This window comes from Diadema antillarum, unplaced genomic scaffold, assembly GCF_040938485.1.
Source record: "Diadema antillarum isolate AM-2024a unplaced genomic scaffold, OU_Dant_1.0 scf00000071, whole genome shotgun sequence".
In the NCBI taxonomy this organism is placed as follows: Eukaryota; Metazoa; Echinodermata; class Echinoidea; order Diadematoida; family Diadematidae; genus Diadema; species Diadema antillarum.
In genome coordinates, this window is record NW_027270960.1 from 1,087,638 (window position 1) to 1,106,897 (window position 19,260).

General features: G+C 39.3%; 1 protein-coding gene across 1 annotated transcript in view; it reads left to right on the plus strand.

Annotated features, from left to right (window-relative positions):
- Positions 1-2,587: 2,587 nt before the first annotated feature.
- The window catches only part of LOC139717018 (activin receptor type-1-like), a 73,002-nt gene continuing 56,329 nt past the window's right edge, over positions 2,588-19,260 (plus strand). Inside the window, exon 1 of the mRNA XM_071628536.1 lies at positions 2,588-2,665. Within this exon, the coding sequence (XP_071484637.1) occupies positions 2,605-2,665 (61 nt within the window). The 5' untranslated portion in view covers positions 2,588-2,604. The remainder of the gene's footprint in view (positions 2,666-19,260) is intronic.

Here is a 19,260-nt window from a genome sequence, read left to right on the forward strand (position 1 = left end):
ATATATATATATATATATATATATATATATATATATTGTGACTCATCTTTTACCACACTATACTTAACTGCGATCTTCCCCAAACAAACATTATGTATTAGGTATATGCAGAAAGATTTTGAAAACACTCGTGAAACGTTAGAGGAAATCGAATACTAGTAATCCGTTCAAAACTTATGAGGTTTTTAGTTGATTACACGTGCTATCCTCTACAGATGAAAATATACAATTCGTGATGTCATGTAGTAAAAAGAAAGAAAAAAAACTTTCAGTAAAAAGTACACATTTCATTGGCTTGTTGCTGTGATGATGTAAAGGTAAACAATGCCTTCTGACTTATGGAGGAAAATATAAAATGCGACAGTAGAATGCCGTCTGCCGCTGCACTCGATTGCGCGGTCGCCCCTTGCATCGCCGTTTTCCGATCGTACAGAATCAAATAAGTAGGGAGGAGTGCATGGAATATCAAACCCCACGTATAAACCTAAAACATATATAAGGCCTGACAAATTTAATCATTTCAGACCTTCTGATGAAGCCCAGGGAGGTGGTTGAACCATTCCGGATAGGCTGCCATCAGATAAGATCGAACAAGTTCCAATTAAGCTGAGGTGTACTGGTCCAACAGAGACAAGCAAGGACTTTCAAACAACCTATTTTTAACCTTCAGATTGGTTTACCGCAGTTAAACCAGAAGTTTGAACCAGCTTCATTCTTACCAGTCAAGTCGGAAAGGGGGAATCCCGTGGATTCGACAGCGACATTGATTGGTCAAGAGTCAGGAAAGTAAGGAAGACAGTGGTCAAAGCAGTCATATAATAAAAACGTTATGTTTGAGAAAGCCAAACAAACTCTAAAAGCCATTCAACGTTCCATCAACCGGCGTAGAGATAAATTTTGCTGCAGTTCCAGTTTTGCTAACTTCTCATTTTCATTATATACCCACCACGATGACAGAATTTCCTTCATGTTTCTTGGTGATTCGAAAGATAACATACAAAGCATAATAGAAGCATTTTAGAGGGGAAACATCCAGCTAGTATTAAGAATCGAGATCAGATGGTAGAGCGACAATGGCCCACAGCTCAATAAGCAAACCCTTAAAGGACGTTGTAGAATCTCTCATTATAGCATTATCGTGCTAAGGCTGCTGCAGTGTGCATCACTAAACTAAACTTGTTCGAACAGAAACAGTACAATGTATTTAAAAAGATAGACGGACAGACAAGACCCGAGCATGGTGCCGAGAAAACCCTATATCTTCAAGCAACTCCTAAAGCAGTTTCTCTCTCCTGCATGCAGAAACAAACAAAAATAAACGACATTGTACTCGCGGAGATACGAGTCTCCCATCAAAAATGACCGACTTTAACCGACGGGCAGAGACACGTTGATCATCATTACCGCCATCAATTCTGCCCCTATACTGTTATACCAGGGAAATCACATAGGAGGTCATACCCCGAGAACATGAGTTATGATGATAAAGGTAAAAAAAAACAAAATAAAACAAAACAAACCACCCCAGAAGCTAAGGACATTTTAATGTCCTGAAATCTAGGAAGCAAAACAAAGAAGATCACGCATACCACGCCAGGAGATGACGATCATTATGGCGGTTCACTCAACAACCAGACATTGAGACATGGATTAGCACAAACTAACAATCGCACATCTAAAATAGGGTAAACACATTTAAAAAGGCAAACAAGGAATACATGCATTTGGTGTTTAAAAGAAGGGAAATATAGGTCGTATAATCTATAAAAAAGACGACGGATGGGCGGTGACACGACATTTTGCTCCTGCAACAATTTTGTTCCGATCTTATTTTCTCTATCTTAAAAGGTTGTGATAGGGTTTTAGGTGTAGTTTGATGTGAGGATAAGGATTAGGTATTGGGTAGAATTAATGTTTGGCTTTAACGTGCAAATATTTCATGGGAGCAAATGTCGCAGGAACAAATGTCATGGAACCATTATAGGCACACGTCTTTCTGTATTATACTGAACAAGAGTCTCCATCACTGGGTCTCCATCAAAGAGATGTTTCTCCTCCCCACCACTCGGGAAAATCTCTGTGGTCTCCATTATGATAATGTGCATGCTGCCCTCTACGATTTATATTTTTGATTTTTCTAAACATCACTGCTGATTCTGGGGGTTGGGTGTGAATTGTCATTTTTCTTCCTATCTAGTCCACATCGGCCTAAGACAGGTGATCTTTTGATGCCTTTACTGACGTGAATTCATCAAAATACAGAAGCAAGATAATTAGTGTGGTCGTTTAAAAGATGTCAGATATTTCCAGAGGGAGGTAATGTTTATGTTTGCAGACAGAACAGCTCCATCTGACGCCAGATGGCCACCATCATTATTTTGTTACATCAAGTTTTATCCATAGCAAATTATTTTGCCCATTAATATGGTTTTGATTACATTAAAATCAATTGCATAATAAAATGTAATAATTTAAATTTTATTAAGGTAAAAAAAATCATAAAAACTATTTTGGGGATATAAAAAGATATCATAAATATTTGATCACTGCAGAGGGGTGACTAATAAAGTTGGCAATCAATGAAATACTGCCTGCGATGTGGACATGGCGACGCTTCGACTGGAGTCCGTGACCATTATTTTTGCCTTAAAAATAATCCTTTTTGGTAAGTATTCTACAAGTGCGTGTGTTTTTCCGTTGATTTGTATTTTTTGGCAATGTCAGTCCATGGAGAGTAGTTATTTTGTCTTGATCATGAAAATGATAGTTGTTTTTACGAACACTGTTGCATGCATTTGTACAATACTGTGGTATTACAGCTGAAGTTCTAACAGTACCGTACTACTAGCTCGATGCAGGTGAAACGCACCGGATCGTAGGCCGTGCCTGCCCGCTACAAAAGTTATTCATTACGCCGACGCCACACAGCTAGCTGCTGCTGCGCTGCTGCTATGTCTACGAGCTACGGCTCCGCTTTGCGCTGATGAGAACTAGGGTTTAACTCCCCCCTCTTTCCTTAATTCCTTTAACTTTGGTTTGCAGTGTACAAATGACTTCTGTCACCCCTTAGCATGACACACTTGTAGGTGGTCTATTAATTATTCAGAACATGTGCATGTGGGTGTAATTTAGTTGGTTTGTGATGTTCTGCATTTGTGCGAGTGCATACGTGTGGAAGATGAGAAAAATTGTGTTACTGTTACTGTTTGGTTAGGTCACCTGTGTGGAAACCACGCTCAAAGGATCAGGAGAGGAGTGCCTGACTGAGTGATATGATGCTGTATTTGTTACTCTGCGATAATTACAAATACCGGGACACCTTTTTGTCTAATTAGGCCTAATTATATTTTTTAATTGATTTCAGTTTTGGTTACTGAAAAATGGGTGAAGTAATTTTTAGTGCTTTATGCATACAATACCCTAGCCCCGGAGACCGCGCCGCCAGGCGCGGTCCTGGCGGCTTCCCCGCAGTTTCGCTTATGTGAGAATATTATAGCTCCCCTATTGCCACATGCGGCGACTTCACAAATAAACAATAACTAAATTTCGATAATGAACACAGTAACAATCAAAATTGAAGTATAGATTACTTCATTGGCTTAGTTCTTCTCACCAATTCATCTGGAAACTGCAAAATTTTCCACATTTTTTAGGAGTAAGTGACCTGCCCCAGTGAGGAGAGCCTTGCTGCCATTTTGAATGTGTATCCATTTGCACGCATCTACGCATGTAGCAAGTAATACGTAGCCTTTTGTCAAGGCCCTCTCGCTGTATGGTGTGGAGAGCCCAGCCGAGTGGGGTAGTGCTGTGCGCTCGGATGGACTAGCTTCGCTCGTCCGTTCGCTCTTCCGTTACAGCGAGAGGGCCTTGACAAAAGGCTAGCAATACAGTTCAAGTAAATAAAATAACAACAACAACAACGTATTCTGTGCGCTTGTGCAAGTGATTGTGAATTCTGTGAACATCGGTGAGCTGCTTATAAGACATCATTTTGTGCATCACAAGCAATGAAATGCATCAAACAGTCGCCGATGATAGTCATTTAGGTTTCATCCACCCATGTAAGCATTCCTAGTAGTTTCTGTTGAAAAATTAAGGAAATATAGCGCCGCAAAGGCACCCGTTTGTTCAACATGAAGATCTGAATGGGAGCACGGCGCAGCCGCCACACTGCGTGTGGCGGCTGTCGCAGTTAACAATACCCATGCAAGACAATTTTATTGTGTTTTAAAACTATGCTTCTCATCTTAACACAACAGTAAATTAATGGTAATGCATCAGCCATCAAATACAGTGTAAATCCTGTGATTATTATTTTTTTTCTCTCGCGGGTTACACTGCTAAACAGTACAAATACTATAAAATGAGGAATGTTCGCGTGCATTTTGATTTCGTGAGCGCCAAGATTTGTGAAATTAAAATGTATGACCAAGCGTTGTGGGACCGGACACGTACATCGAGTCACTTTGAAGGGGAAATCCAACGATTTAGCAGGTTAATTTTCACGCCGTTTTCAGAGTATGTTGTCTAGTATATGAGGAGTCTATCAAGTCTTTGAGGTAAAGGGTGCATATTCTATGTAAAATAGGTAAGTTTTCACGCGCGAACGTAAGTGTCCGGAAACACAACCCCCCATCATACATGAAAGTTCTTGTCTACACTAAGTATATGCATTGAACGCCAGTGGCAATTCACAAAAATTCCATGCCACAAAAAAGGCTATTGGCTCCAATTCGCGAAAATTTCATGCCGCGAATACATGTACGTACCGTATTTCATGTTTTACAGTACACTGTAAAAGTGGGTGTTTTTGCAGACAGTACCAACAGTATACTGTAAAAGTGGATACTTTTGCAGGAGTAATATTTTGCACTGGGCTGGGTAAGATGAATTTTGTGTGTTTTTTAACATCAGAGATAGCATGCTGCCCAGCAGTTTATATCCTTTACCATGCATTTTCACGTCTGGCATATACCGTATTAAAAAATGGCCATGATTGTACAAAACTACTCCTTGAGGCATTGGTAAGATATGATCCAAATTGAAAATAATATGCAAAAGGTATCAAATGAAAGAAGGTATTTTACGCTATAGTTTCACTCGAACAGAATTCCAGTCAGTGATTAAAGTGTAGAAAATGTAAAATAAAAGGTTAACAGGGTGACACTCTGAGCTTTTGTGTCTTGTTGCATGTTGGTGTCCTTTTGGACTTACCTTGTACACGTAAGCACTTTCGATCGTGCTGAACAGGATTGTGCAATTGTCTTTAAACTTTTTTTTTGTAGATTACCCCCCATTACACAGTAATTACACTGTGATTCTACTGCTGTTGACCCCAGCGAACCCTATGGGCTTGATGTTGTGTGTTTTCTTACTTAACTACGTACATGTACAAAATGTCCATGCCCTGCAATTTTGTGACTGTGGAGCGAATTTCAGTGCAACCGCGATGAATCAAAGTACGAATATGCGGGGTCAATGGGCAACACATGCAATAATGAACGTACCTTGTACGTTGTTACATACAAATACATAATTTTAGGCTCTAGATGCAGCACTCACAGCAAATGCAGTTATAGCTTTCAAGCTGTGTTGTAAATGCACACATTTATTGTACCGTATGTGACTTGCCTTTGCATCAGGAGATTGTGAACCTTGGCAACCATGCGCAAATTAATGCTCGCCTCTGCTGGTCCATGCTCTCGGCTAGCTGTGAAAAGAAATGCGCCCATTTTATGCACTTCTGGAATGGGAAACTTTCATTAGCATTGAGCTGCAAAAATTTTGAAATAATTCCATAATTGCCAAATTGCGGCATATGTTCAAGCATCCTATATGGACTAAAATAGTCACTTTGATGATATTGAATTATTGTCCAAAATCATAACATTTTTAGAGAAGATGTATTGATTATGTAATGATAATGACAATTATTACTACTATTATTGTCATACTACATTACACATCTGACAGAGTTGAATTGGCATATAATAGGGTCGTTATCGTGGGTCACTAAAATTTGGCAATCATGATAGCTGTATGCAACTGTACATCTCAAGGAAACAAGGCGGCACTACAAAATGCAGTAACTTTGTTTACTTGGTACCCCAGGTTATGGCTTGCAGCATCATACTGTATAGCACTGTAAAAGTGGATATTTTCATGCAAGTAATTTTTCGCACTCAGCTGGGTATTAAAGATTAATTTTGTGTGTTTGTAATTTCGCGGAATCAGAACATTAACTGCTGGAACACGCGTATGGTATGTCATGCAAAAATATTCGCAAAATTCCCACTTTTACAGTACATTGTACATCGTATCTTTCATGAGGATTTTATTTTTGTGAATTTTGTGAGTCAGGTGCTGATCACTAATTTAAAAACTCATGAGAATACTGACTCTGACCCCAACTCGAATGTGATGTGCACACATACATTTCTCCATTTGCAGTCGCAAATTTAACCACAAGCAGAATTGTCGGGAAGTCTCAATTTGTGAAATATTAGACTCGCTAAATACATGTATATGGCGTGCATAGTATATTCAAGCTGATCTACCTACTTTTAAGGAATATTCATGATAAGTTCCTCTTAAAGTATGTGACACAGCTTAACTGCTTTGTCTGTATGTTGAGCAGGACACATTTCTAATCAGATATTTGTATAAACTAAGATACTGTAAGAATTAATCGTACTGGAGAAAAAAGATTTAATATTGAATATGGATTAGGTGTAGCCTGTTCCCATTCATGGAAACTGCATGTAGGAAAGAATCCTTCTATATCTTACAAGTACAGTAGGATTCATTGCTGAACAATCCATCATGTGGTCCACCAGCATGATGAGACCCCCATGTCCAAGGCACTTACTTTGGCCTACCACAATACAACTTGCACCCCAAAACTAGAACACTTTGCAAAGCACATTGCAAAACAACCCACATACATTGCTGATTGTAGTTATGATGCATTCGAAATTCAGTCTGCTGCCTACATTAAAAATGTGTACTGTACATGTACCTGTAGCTGTGAGGACAAATAATGCAACAAAGAGATTACTTCTTGTTTTTGTTCTATGTTTAGTAAAATATGATATTTTTTAGAGACTTTACAAAACCAAGCTTTCCTGTCAAAACTTTTCATGTATATATATATTTTATATTTACAGGTGTATATGAACATACAACTTGTATAATAATTTATACTACATACACTGTGCTGTACAATGTCTTTATGCACAAGTACGTAATATGTAGCATTGGCTTGTTGGTGATATCGAAGTGTGTGAAAGGATTGATGTAATATCACTCACTCATGTGACATTCACTCTGTACATTCAGGGTGCTACATAACTTTATTTATCTACTTGCCCGGTCAGGCAAGCAGGTTTCCAAATTTGCTGCAAAACACTTGCCCGAACATGAATTTGACTTGCCCGAAAAAAAAATCCAAAATATAAGGAAATCATATAGAAAAACATGTGCTAGTCAAGGGCCTAATAAAACACAATCAGTGGAATAAACAGCACACATTGATTGGCACGCCTAAACACAATGGAGTAACAAACTCTGTCCGATCTTGAAAGTGATGCCATCACATTGCATTGTGGCTTCTTCACGTACATGTATGTGTTGGAAAGTTGCTGAAATGAAATATAAAGTGTGTTGCATCAGTAAACTGCCAATATCTTTGGGTATCTGTGTGGTTGACTTTGTGGGTATGTTGGGGGGAATAAGTGAAAAACAGGTGGCTTCAAAACTTTTTGCTTGCCCAATTCGGGCAAGCATTTGTTCTTATTGTTCAAAAATGCTTGCCCGAATTTGATTTTCACTTGCCCTGGGCAATCGGGCAAGTGCTTATATGTAGCACCCTGACATTGTACACTATTAACTGAATACTTAACTGTCGTTGCAGCAATACTGAAATGCAAGAAATAGGTGGATTCTGTGATGCATGCATTGTTCAACCAAGGAGCGGTATATTGCAAACTACATTGTAACTTCCAAATAATGAAACAAAATGATGAGTGGCATATTGACATGACTGATTGATAATGAAATACTTGCACGGCTAAAAGGTGGGAGTGTAGGTACCGGTAATTAAATTGGTACTTACAGTATTATTTTGAATGGAAAATTTAACATTTATTTTGATTTGCTGTTTTATACTAAGATTGAGTCAGTGATGTGAACAAAGCAGTAAATGCGTGCAGACAACTGTGCTGTGCTGTTCAAAGTTAAACTCTGTTTTACTTATAAATTGTACATATTGTACTAGTCACGGCGTGTACAGTAGTCATTTTCAATGTTTAATTTCTCAGTGAAAATAGTTTTTAAAATTTGGTAACCATACTGTTTAGAGTCTTACCTACATTGTACATGCAGAAGATTTTTGTCTGCGTTGCAGATTGTCCAGAAATATTTTATGATGTGCTTCTCTCACAAAAGATGGATTGAATAGAATGTTTGTCAATATTATGGATGGGTTTCCGTTAATGTTCAAATGGTGCGTGGGCTTATGTAAATTTTGCAACTTCTTGTGAAAGTGCGTGTGTGTACCATCATCACTACCTGTGCCAGGCACGGTTCTGGCTGAAGTGCTCTATCCCTTAGCATATATTGTATTGTATTGTAGAGCCTTGTTTGTTAGGTTAGGGTAGTGACGCAGTATGAGGAGGACAGGTGTTCTGCAACAGAGCATGAAGCAAATCCTGGTTGAGTGATGCTGGGAGGGAAAAGTGGGACAACAGGAAGTGTGGGGAAGGGGATACGGGCAGAACAGGAAAAGGGGGAGATCTGTGGGCCATCCATCCTGGGGTCAAAGGCAAAGCTGTGTGGTGATGTGAGCTTTTTGTCACCCATCAGTTCCACCAGGAACAGAGAGAGAGTCCGGCAGGCCAGGCTCATTCAGTGGGCCCAGTCTTCAAAGAATGAATTCATACCAGATCATACAGGTTGCATAGCCTGATAAAGAGCTGATAAAAAAGGGAAATTCATTTTTGATCTGCACTCCAAGCCACATTATGAATGTTTCATTGGTAGGCTGTTACAATACCTTCAGACTTGTAGGAGGAGACCACAAAAACACATGCATTTCAGCTAAAGAGGTACAGCCCGCTGTTTCCTGTATTTAGTATCACAATGATTGGGTTCTTCCCAATCCCTGCTAGCAGTCATTCCCTGGAATTATTGATCAACAATATGTAGAACAATACCATTTTGAATGTGATTGGTGAAAAACTTTACTTTACATCTGTATGTGTTTGAATGAAAGTGTACAGTTGTATGATGTCCCAGTGTCTTCAACTGATTGAATTTGCCATACTCTATTCCACAAGTTCATGTATGTACATTGTAGGCTAATACTGTAATGTAGGGCCTAATTATAGATGTGGTAGCAGGATTGAAAAATACAGATTTACAAGTGTTTGATATCAGCAACAAATTGTGTGTACAGCTGTAGTTGTCTATGTGAAGATCCAGAAACTGCATTGTTACTGTACTGTAGCTTGTATGCCTTGCGTACAGTAGACGATTAATATACAAAGTTACATTTTACATGTAGGTATCAAGCAGCAGGTGAACATGAAGTAAGCAAGTTGCAAAGGAACTGAGTAACACACAATCTTATCCCGTGTGCAGCGGTTCCTGTACAGTCCATCTCTGAACTTCCAGCATATTTATTTAGAAAAAAAGAATAGATGATTACAGTCTAAAACCTTATCAAATGAACTGGGTTTTTTGGGGGTTGTTTTGATTTTTGTTTTTTAAAGATACAGGTAACAGGCTGAGCCACCTCAATACCTTATGCAGGGAAAATTTGATGTCTCGGTCAAGCACTTTCCATGACCATTAGAAAGTACTGTCTTCTTTATATCCCATCACCATACAACTTTGTATGTAGTGCTGACTTTGTGAAATGGATGAAAACCCATACACACTTTAACAACACCACAAGAATTGAGTAAGTCTCTGTAGTTTTATGATTATTATGAGAAGAAAAGTTATTAAGAAGCTGATTTATTCTGAGCCCAGAATTGTGATGATAGAATCATCAACACTTATAATCTATTTTGCAATATAAGTTAATCAAACCAGTCCCACACCTATTCACTGTATGTTCATTTTTCTTTCTAATTGTCTGTAACTCATTTTATGTTTTTTTCACCAACCCAAAAGATGCAGTGTCTTAAGTGCAGTGCATACATCAATGTACATATTTGTCTAGTATTGATTTCATTTTTCACTTTAGCAGCTGCATTGGGCAGTATTGACATATGCAAAGTTGAAACATATTGTAAGCAAAATGTCAGATTACAGTTTCCAATTAGTACTTGCATAATTGTTGTTTTCCATTGACCAGTTGAAAATATGTTGAGTAATGATCTTGGTTGAAAACAGAAGCAACCTGACCTCTAACCTACACATTTTTGTGTGCCGATTTACATCCTTCCATTCTACGATGCTGGCATTTCAATCATGACAGGAAACAGGTGCCGCTCCTAGTCATCTCTTGTTAGACCCTGAGGGGGATATATGGCAAGGCACATGTGTCCTCTTATGAACTGGATGTCTGCATTGTCTATGAACCCTTTCACACTCAAATTAAGAGTGGTCTCCTTAGGAATCAACTCAGGGATTTAGTAGAAGTATGCAAGGGCAAGTTTAGACACTTCCTTCCACCCAGTGCTCCCTCAGCTACCCTGACAAGAATGTAGGATTATCTCTTTTAGCGTCTCTGTGTGTAACCTCTAAAGGAAGAGATTTGCTGCCTAGATTACAAGGTACACTGTATGCCAGTCATATTTTATTAATGATGTCAGAGAAGAGTTTTTTGCCCAATACAGTCATGGTGCTATCAATTTTAAATCAAATCAGAGATAGGTGAATGACATTACTTTGTATCATGACAGAGACTCCAACCCCAAGCACCTTCTGATCTGGAGATTCTCCCGCCTGAAACCCCTAGAAAACGGGAGACTCCAAATGCGCACATCACGAGCACGAAGCGCACATCACGAGCACGAAGCGCGAAGTTCCTTGCGGCCAGGGTCCAGGGCACGCTTAAGGGCACTGGAAGCTCTAGGGTTCTAGATGCTCTCTCGTTTTATCTCAGGCTTTCAACATATGATGACACTAAGTAAGAAATCATTTCAAGCAGGAGACACAGAGCCAGGGCAGGAGAAATCAAATCTCAAGCGGGAGAACAGGAGATTTTGCAAAAATGTGCTTTCGGCGGGAGATCCGAAAGCGGGAGAGTTGGAGTCTCTGTCATGACATCATGAAGTAAAGATGAATGATATTGAATAACCAGATGTATTGTCTTGACAGTTTCTGTCCTTTGATCATCAAATTATTAGCATGATTCGTAGTCACAATCAAGTAATCATTTCCCTTAGTATGGTATTAATTCTCCCAAGGCACAGGACCCCTGAAATATTTCCAAATACTGCAAGCAGAGAGCTCTTGAAATCGTTTGTTTGTTTGTTTTTGACTGTATTCCTGTTAATCATGTACAGGACGTACTGATTATCATTGAGTCATACAGGTGAGTGTCTGTACCACTTTCATGTATAAACCACAAACTGAAGTCCTTGTTTCAGATTTAGTGTCACTTTGCTGAAGGAAGAGCCACTCATGACAAACCGTGCCAGCTGTAATCAGTGATGTTTATTACTGATCAGTTGCTTTTTATGTCATACATGTATGAAAATCTTAGGCTTTTGGTAATTCAGACAGCATGTCAATCTCATTACTAATTTTGAAAAATAAAAATATAACTGATATATCAGAGAAGATGATACTACAATGTAAGTATAGTGAAAGGAATGACTGAACAAGCAGGTCACACAGCAGGTATTCTTCAAAACCTCAGGTGTGTCGAAATCTTTCCTTCATTGTTGATATTTATGAATCAGTGTGTACAAAGTAGATGTGAACTTGTGATGGGAAAGAAAGTTGTGAAAATTTTGCTTACTAATATGTTCTTCAGTGATAACATTTGTACAGGTTTATTACAGGATACTGTGAGAGAGTGATAGAGTTTTACATTCAGATGTCACAGCGCTCCAACAAGTGGTGTTATTTGGATGTGACTATCCCTGTGGTGTCCAGTGTAATAGCCATCCAGAATACATGTAATAGCCATCAGTGGCACTCTGTCTTGATATAACCTAGTGAATGGGGCAGGGGAAGTGATGCACATAGGAAATGAGAGGCTGGGAGCTGCTCAATTAGCACTGTCCTTACCCAGCCACATTAACACGGCTCCAGTGAACAGACTCAATGGTAAGGCTTCGTGCTCAAAACAGCCGCCTTGCAGTCTGACTTAATGTCAGTTTCGGCTCGTGGCGCCATGAGAAGAGCCCAATCCAATGGGCATGTCTGACCTGCTTTCCCTCAATTAGATGAATTTTTAGTGACTGTTCATTGTATGCCAGAATTTCAAGCACATTGTCTGTCTGCAGGGCAACACAATGATTTCAGTCTTTTAAGAAATTGGAAATGAGAAACCAATGGTGTGCGCTGAACTGTAATTATCTCCTGGGAGTTCTTTCAATTATTTTGTTCCAAAATAGGGGTGACTATTTCTTATTTTTAATCTTCCACGTAGGAGGTATATGAAAGAATTCCATCACAATCCATCATCAAAATGAGATAAATGTCTTTTGCTGCATCGTCCAAATATTTTTTTTTTTTTTTTAAATTTCGAGTGGACTCAGTGAGGGCCATTCACACAGCCAGTAGAAAATTGTGATCATATGACAAAAATCGTGACATTTTGGTGAAAGTTGCCTGGAAACTTTGCCAAAAAGCCACTCAAAACATTGCCAAAACAATTACATAAGGGGAGTGTGATATTTGAAATTGACAATGAAGTTTGCAGTCACAGGCCTAATTTGTGGCATTTCTTCTATAATATTACTGTTTTGTACATACAACAATGCCATAAAATTCACTTTTTGTTTCTCCATAGAATATAGTGACTTCCTATTTGGGGAATTTTATTTTACACATCATTTTGACAGAGTGAGTCAAACCAACTCCCAATGTACAAATTACAAGTAATGATATACAATTTATGTTTGTTAATCTGTGCTCAGGTACGACAACTAAAGCAGTGGGCAGCATTCATAAGTATACATAAATGAAAGACAGCTGTTTGTGAGTTCTGACCCGAAGGACACCATGTGCTTCATAAATGTACAATGTAATTAAAATAATCATGACTAAATGTTTCTGAGTGTTTATGGCGATATGCTGCATTTGTTATGGCTACAATTAAAAATGACAATTTTTCAGGGTTGATTTGTATACACATTTTTCAAATTTTGTAGGATGTACAGTTGTATACTGTATCTCTACAGCCGAAGGGGTGAGGCTGTGGCTCCCTCCCTTCACCTTGTACATACATTGTACATACATTGTAGGCCTACATGAGTGCTAGTGGATCCATGATATCATTTATCAAATGTTTGTTGACATTTACAGCCCATTAGGCACACAAATTTGCTGAATGAATGCATTCATACCACTCTCTACAGGATGACTACTGGTATTTTTGTGATGTCTTCAGTCTCGCCAGCTCAGACCCAGGCCGCCCGGAAAATTGTCTCCCCTCTTCGCCTAGGTGGCTGCTATGAATGCTGATTCTAAGAGCCCTCACACACCATGGAAATATGTATTTCATTGTTCCCTTTGTATTCCACTGTACATAGGGAGACTCTGTGTTTATGCACCAATCTGTTTTCTTTTTGATACTGTGAACAACATTTCTGATGAAACCTGAAAAATATGAAGGTGCATGTGATCATGTAATGACATTTCATTGACTAATAATGACGGAAAATGATAAAGAGAACACATGATAGTGCTTTCAACTGTTATTATGCAGAATATTGATTGCTTACTTAAGAATCGTCAAGTGGGCAGTCATTCTCTCGAATTATTTTTCCAACCATGTAGGCATTTGAACAGAAAAAAAATCCAACTTAGTGATACTTGTCAGACACCCTTTTGAATAATTAGAATATTGCTGCCCATGAGCTGAAAAGAAAACAGCTGGTCATGCAGCGCGAATAGTTTTCTCCAGCTAAAGTCAAAATACTGTATGTACACTTCACAGACTTGGTTGTCTCTGCACATGTAGATACTCTTGTACACACATGTAGGAGTGCAATGCCCAGCGAAACAGATTTATAGTTTAGAATATACTGCCATGCCATATTCCAGTTGAGTTTAATAGACAAAAATCAGACAACCAGAATTGGTATTACATATGAGATACAAGTATCTATCTAAAGAAAGTTTAATACGATATAAAGTTTGGGGATAAATTCTGTCATGATGCAGTGTACTAGTCACTGCAACAATGTACTGTATGCAAATTGAATGGAGATAGAGATGTCCTACAATCTACTTGAACATGGAAATCAGTTGTGCTTAGATTGAGTATTTTTTTAATCCTATATCAATGCAAACAGTAAAATATACTGAAAATTAATAGAATTACTCAGAAATTATGTATAACAATTTGTATTATTCATAAACAAGCAAATATGATTATCAAACATAACAATGAAGGCCTTATAAAATAATATGCTAGTAGTGCTTGTAATAGGCCATTTTCATAATTAATATATTCAAATTTATGGATTTTTCATGGGGGGGGGGACAAAGAAATGAACTATTCCATTAACCTGCTAGAATCCAGTTTGCATGTATTACTTGTATGTTGGACAAGTCTGGGACAAGCTTTTAGGTTGTCAAGAACAAACTCTGTTTAAAAGATATTTATGCATAAGATTTGAATATGTTATGAAATCCACCTAGGCCTATTTCAAACTAAACATCTTTACCAAATCTACTGAATGGGGTCCAGGAAAAGCAAACAAAACAAAAACACCCCAAAACTTTAAATAGATTGTTGAGAGGAAACCAACCACTATTTTGTATCATCGAAATAGAGAATAGTGGTGATGGACTCTACCATTTATATTACATATATTAGTGGAAAATTGAGCAAAGAAAATGGGATTCCATCGGGATTCGAACCCGAGACCTCCGAATGCTAGCCCGGTGCTCTACCGACTGAGCTATAGAAAGCCCTAGTTCAGTGTTCGTCCCAGAATAAAGGTTTCTGGGACGAACACTGAACTAGGGCTTTCTATAGCTAAGTCAGTAGAGCACCGGGCTAGCATCCGGAGGTCTCTCGGGTTCGAATCCCGATGGAATTCCATTTTCTGTGCTCAATTTGCCACTAATAAATAATATTCATTTCTGGTCATTATTTTTTCCGTTTATTTATATTGCATGTGAGGTTTGATAAGTGAGAATTGATCTCATTCATGTTCTGTGTTTGTCAGAATAACATCCAATGCATCAAATAAGGAAAAGGAAATGAGGGAGGCATTTGTCAGACAACAGGCAAATTGTTTGCAAGCTGTGGAATCCAGAGGTGTGGTACATGTAGGGTCCATACACAGCTTCATGAAACAGTGTAAGTTTGGGTGCTCACAAGGAATAAAATTCAGGGACTTCAGTAAGCTGACGTTGAGGTTGTGTGTGATCAGTAGTTTCTTAAAAAGCCATGAAAATCCAGGGAAAGTTAGCATCATAAGAAATAATATCAAATGCATAATTTCTGTATGTTTAAGAGTTCAGTGAAAGCTGATACATAGCATTACATACTGAAAAAGGCTTAAAATAAGCAATCTGCATCAAATGATTACACTGCTCAGAGTACAAAGTTGCATTGCAGTCAGAATGCTAGAGCGTAGGAACACTGGATCTGACGATTCTGTCAAGCAATTGTCTCGACCTCTGATGGCATAGCAACGTAATTACTAGAGACCTTGCCCTTTGATATAATGGGACATCTGTAGTAGACCAAAAAAAAAAAGAAAGATGTTGTGTAGTATGGAGTGAAATTCAGTTTGACATTAATGCAGTCTTGGAATCTCTGAAGAAAGCCGATCCCGCGTCAGGGATAATTGGCTCAAACACTGGGATGTATACAGTGTGCAGTACATCTGTGAATAAAGCAGCCAATGATATTAAAAGTAAAAGCAAATGTGATAGCGTCGCCTTTCCTGTCTGCCTATCCTTGCATAGTATGCAAATCATGGCCTTTAATTAAAGAAGAGTGGGCTAATGGTCCCTTTCCTTTAGAACTTATAATCTAATGGAGCAGAGAGCATACATGTATCATGATTCATTTCTCCCAGGGCTGTCTGGATACACTGCCAGAAGAGGGTGATGAGAGCTCTGCACTTGTGATGAGCTTGGTGCATCTCTAGTCTCTATATTCCAGACTTACTTATCACTTTGTGACCACGAAGTCAAACAACAGAGTGACTTCAATGTTCAGCACAGAGTTGCCTGCAATGAAAGACACCCCAATCAAAATAAAAATGAGTTTGTTGTGGTGTAGGTGCATTAGGTTATGATGCTACATTGTATGTCTGAGAAAAACAGCCTCTCAAACTTACATTGTAAGCAGCTGTAGGAAGGAAATGGAATTCCAGTATGTAAGAAGTTTTAATCAAAGTGTGAGTGATTACTGGATATTTCAAGTTATTGCTGTGGCAGCACATATGCCTACAAATGTATATCCAAACACCCCTTGCTCACACTGTTACGACCAAAATCACTCCGAGAATGATCGCACAAAAGAAACAATCAACTGATGTTCAGGCGGTTTATTAACAGTGATATTGTAGGTACAGACTGGTAATCGGTTTCACATCAGTACAATAATGATCAATAGAAACAAATATAAGTCAGTAATGGAATCACTTACGTACGCATTACACGTAATATCCCTGGAAATGTCCAAATACGATGCTCGATGCACAAACGAATGATCCGCGATGCACCGATGAATGATTCCTCTGACGTAACTCCAGAGGCACAGGTTACGATAGTCCACGGTATAGATCCGGGGTAAAATCCACGATATACGTCCACGGCGAAACGTGCAGAGTCCAAATGTTGTGACGACCACATCCAGTTGATGCGTTGAATGATGATTCACTTATATTGTCCAGCTAGGAATCCAGCCCGTCACAGCTTTTCCGTAGCAATGTCCATTGACATAAAAATGGTGTCTATCCCCAATGAAGGCAAATTAATTATCTGCAGGCAAAATGTCTCCCAGGCCTTATCTCCACAAACATAACAGGTCAGCAGGTAACACAGGACTGACTATAACAAGTCGCTTCAGAGCCAGAAGTGACGTAACTCTCAGAGCAGAGGTGTTGGGTACTCTGCCTACTGCAGAATTTCTCTGGCTTATATACTATCCATTCACCCCCTTCTAGCACATTCTATAACTCTCTCCAACCTGCTAGCCAGTCTAAGTTCCAGGAAACCTGGATGACTCACTGCCTAACTATGTACAAAACATCATTGCCAAGAATAACTACCAATCACATTGGGCTACAGGGACAGTGCCTCACTCAGCCAAATATGTTAGCACTTCCCAGAACTTTCTGGAATGGGTGAAATCATTCTAGATTGAGTGAGCTATAATGTATTTCCTGCTACATGCATGTACTGTATAGCTACATTGTATACCACCTAGAAAATTCTCCACTTATCTGGTCAGCCTGTATGTACTGTATAATCTATACCACATAGAATGTTCTCCATTAATCTGGTCAACCTGTGTACATACACATTAAAACAACCACGCATACAGTACATCATACATATACACCTACTAGTGTGTACATTTGTGACACCATCCCCCATGGGAAAAAGAAAGCCTTGCCGTAGCAAGGGTTTCTTTTACCTTCACAATTTCTCATTATTATTTACAATGAATGTGAGGTAAAGTCCAAGTCAAGCAACAATAATCACATACTATCACATGCCTTTTGGATAGCTGTATTAATTCCATGTTCTCTTTCCATGGATACTATTTACAATGATATTGCTTGGATTCTCGGAACTTATACAATCATATCAAACTGTTTTGCACACATTAATGAATATGCTAAACACATACACTGGAAATGATTTGCGATGAAAGCTTTTCACCCTTAAATTCTACTGTGCTATCCTCTACTATGTCACACCAACTGACTTTCTGTCATAGCACTCTTTCAGCATATTGACATGACACATTCTCTGATCTTTGCGTCTGTCTGGCGTACTGATCACATAGTTCACATCATTGAGTTTCTTTTTGACACAGTATGGGCCACTGAACTTGGCTTTCAGTGGTTCACCTTGTATGGGCAGCAGTACAAGAACTTTGTCACCTGGTTTGAAGGTTCGGGCTTTGGCATTTTTGTCTGCCTTTGTCTTCATAGAGTCTTGTGACACTTTCAAGTGTTCCCTAGCTACCTCACAAGCCTTTGAAAGCCTTTCACGAAACTTTGACACGTAGTCAAGTAGGTGGACCTCATCATCCTCCGTCATGAATTTCTCTTTGATGAGCTTCAGTGGGCCCCTGACTTCATGACCGTACACCAACTCAAATGGGCTGAAACCCGTCGACTCGTTTGGGGAGTCCCTCGTTGCAAACAGCAGGAAAGGGATGCCCTTATCCCAATCCTCGGGATTCTCCTCACAAAATGCCCTGATCATTGTCTTTAGGGTCTGGTGGTAGCGCTCCAACGCACCTTGGGATTGGGGATGATAAGCTGACGACTTCAGCTGCTTCACACCCAAACGATACATCACCTCTTGAAATATGCCTGACTGCACTTCCTTGGGCAACCCATACCTAGTGAAAAACTGCACTAGAGCATCTACCACAGTCTTAGCAGTGATATTTCGCAATGGGATAGCCTCTGGAAACCGTGTGGACATATCCATGATTGTCAAGAGGTACTTATGACCCGACCTAGTCCTAGGCAAAGGTCCAACACAGTCAACTAGAACCCGACTGAATGGTTCTTCAAACGCAGGAATCGGAATCAATGGCGCCGGTTTCACTGAATGCTGTGGTTTACCAGCCACCTGACATGTGTGACAAGTCTTACAAAACTCAGCCACATCCACATTCAACCCTGGCCAATAGAAATGCCTCATGATCCGATCCTTTGTCTTTCTGACGCCTAAATGGCCGCCAACTGGTAACTCGTGAGCAATCCTCAAGATCTCACCGCGATAACAGGGAGGGACAACAACTTGATGGACCACCGTCCAATCCTCATCAGCTGGCCTATGGGGAGGTCTCCACTTCCTCATCAAAATGCCATCTTTGACATAATAGCACTCAGGGACCTTTTCAGCCTCAGCCTCAGAACACGC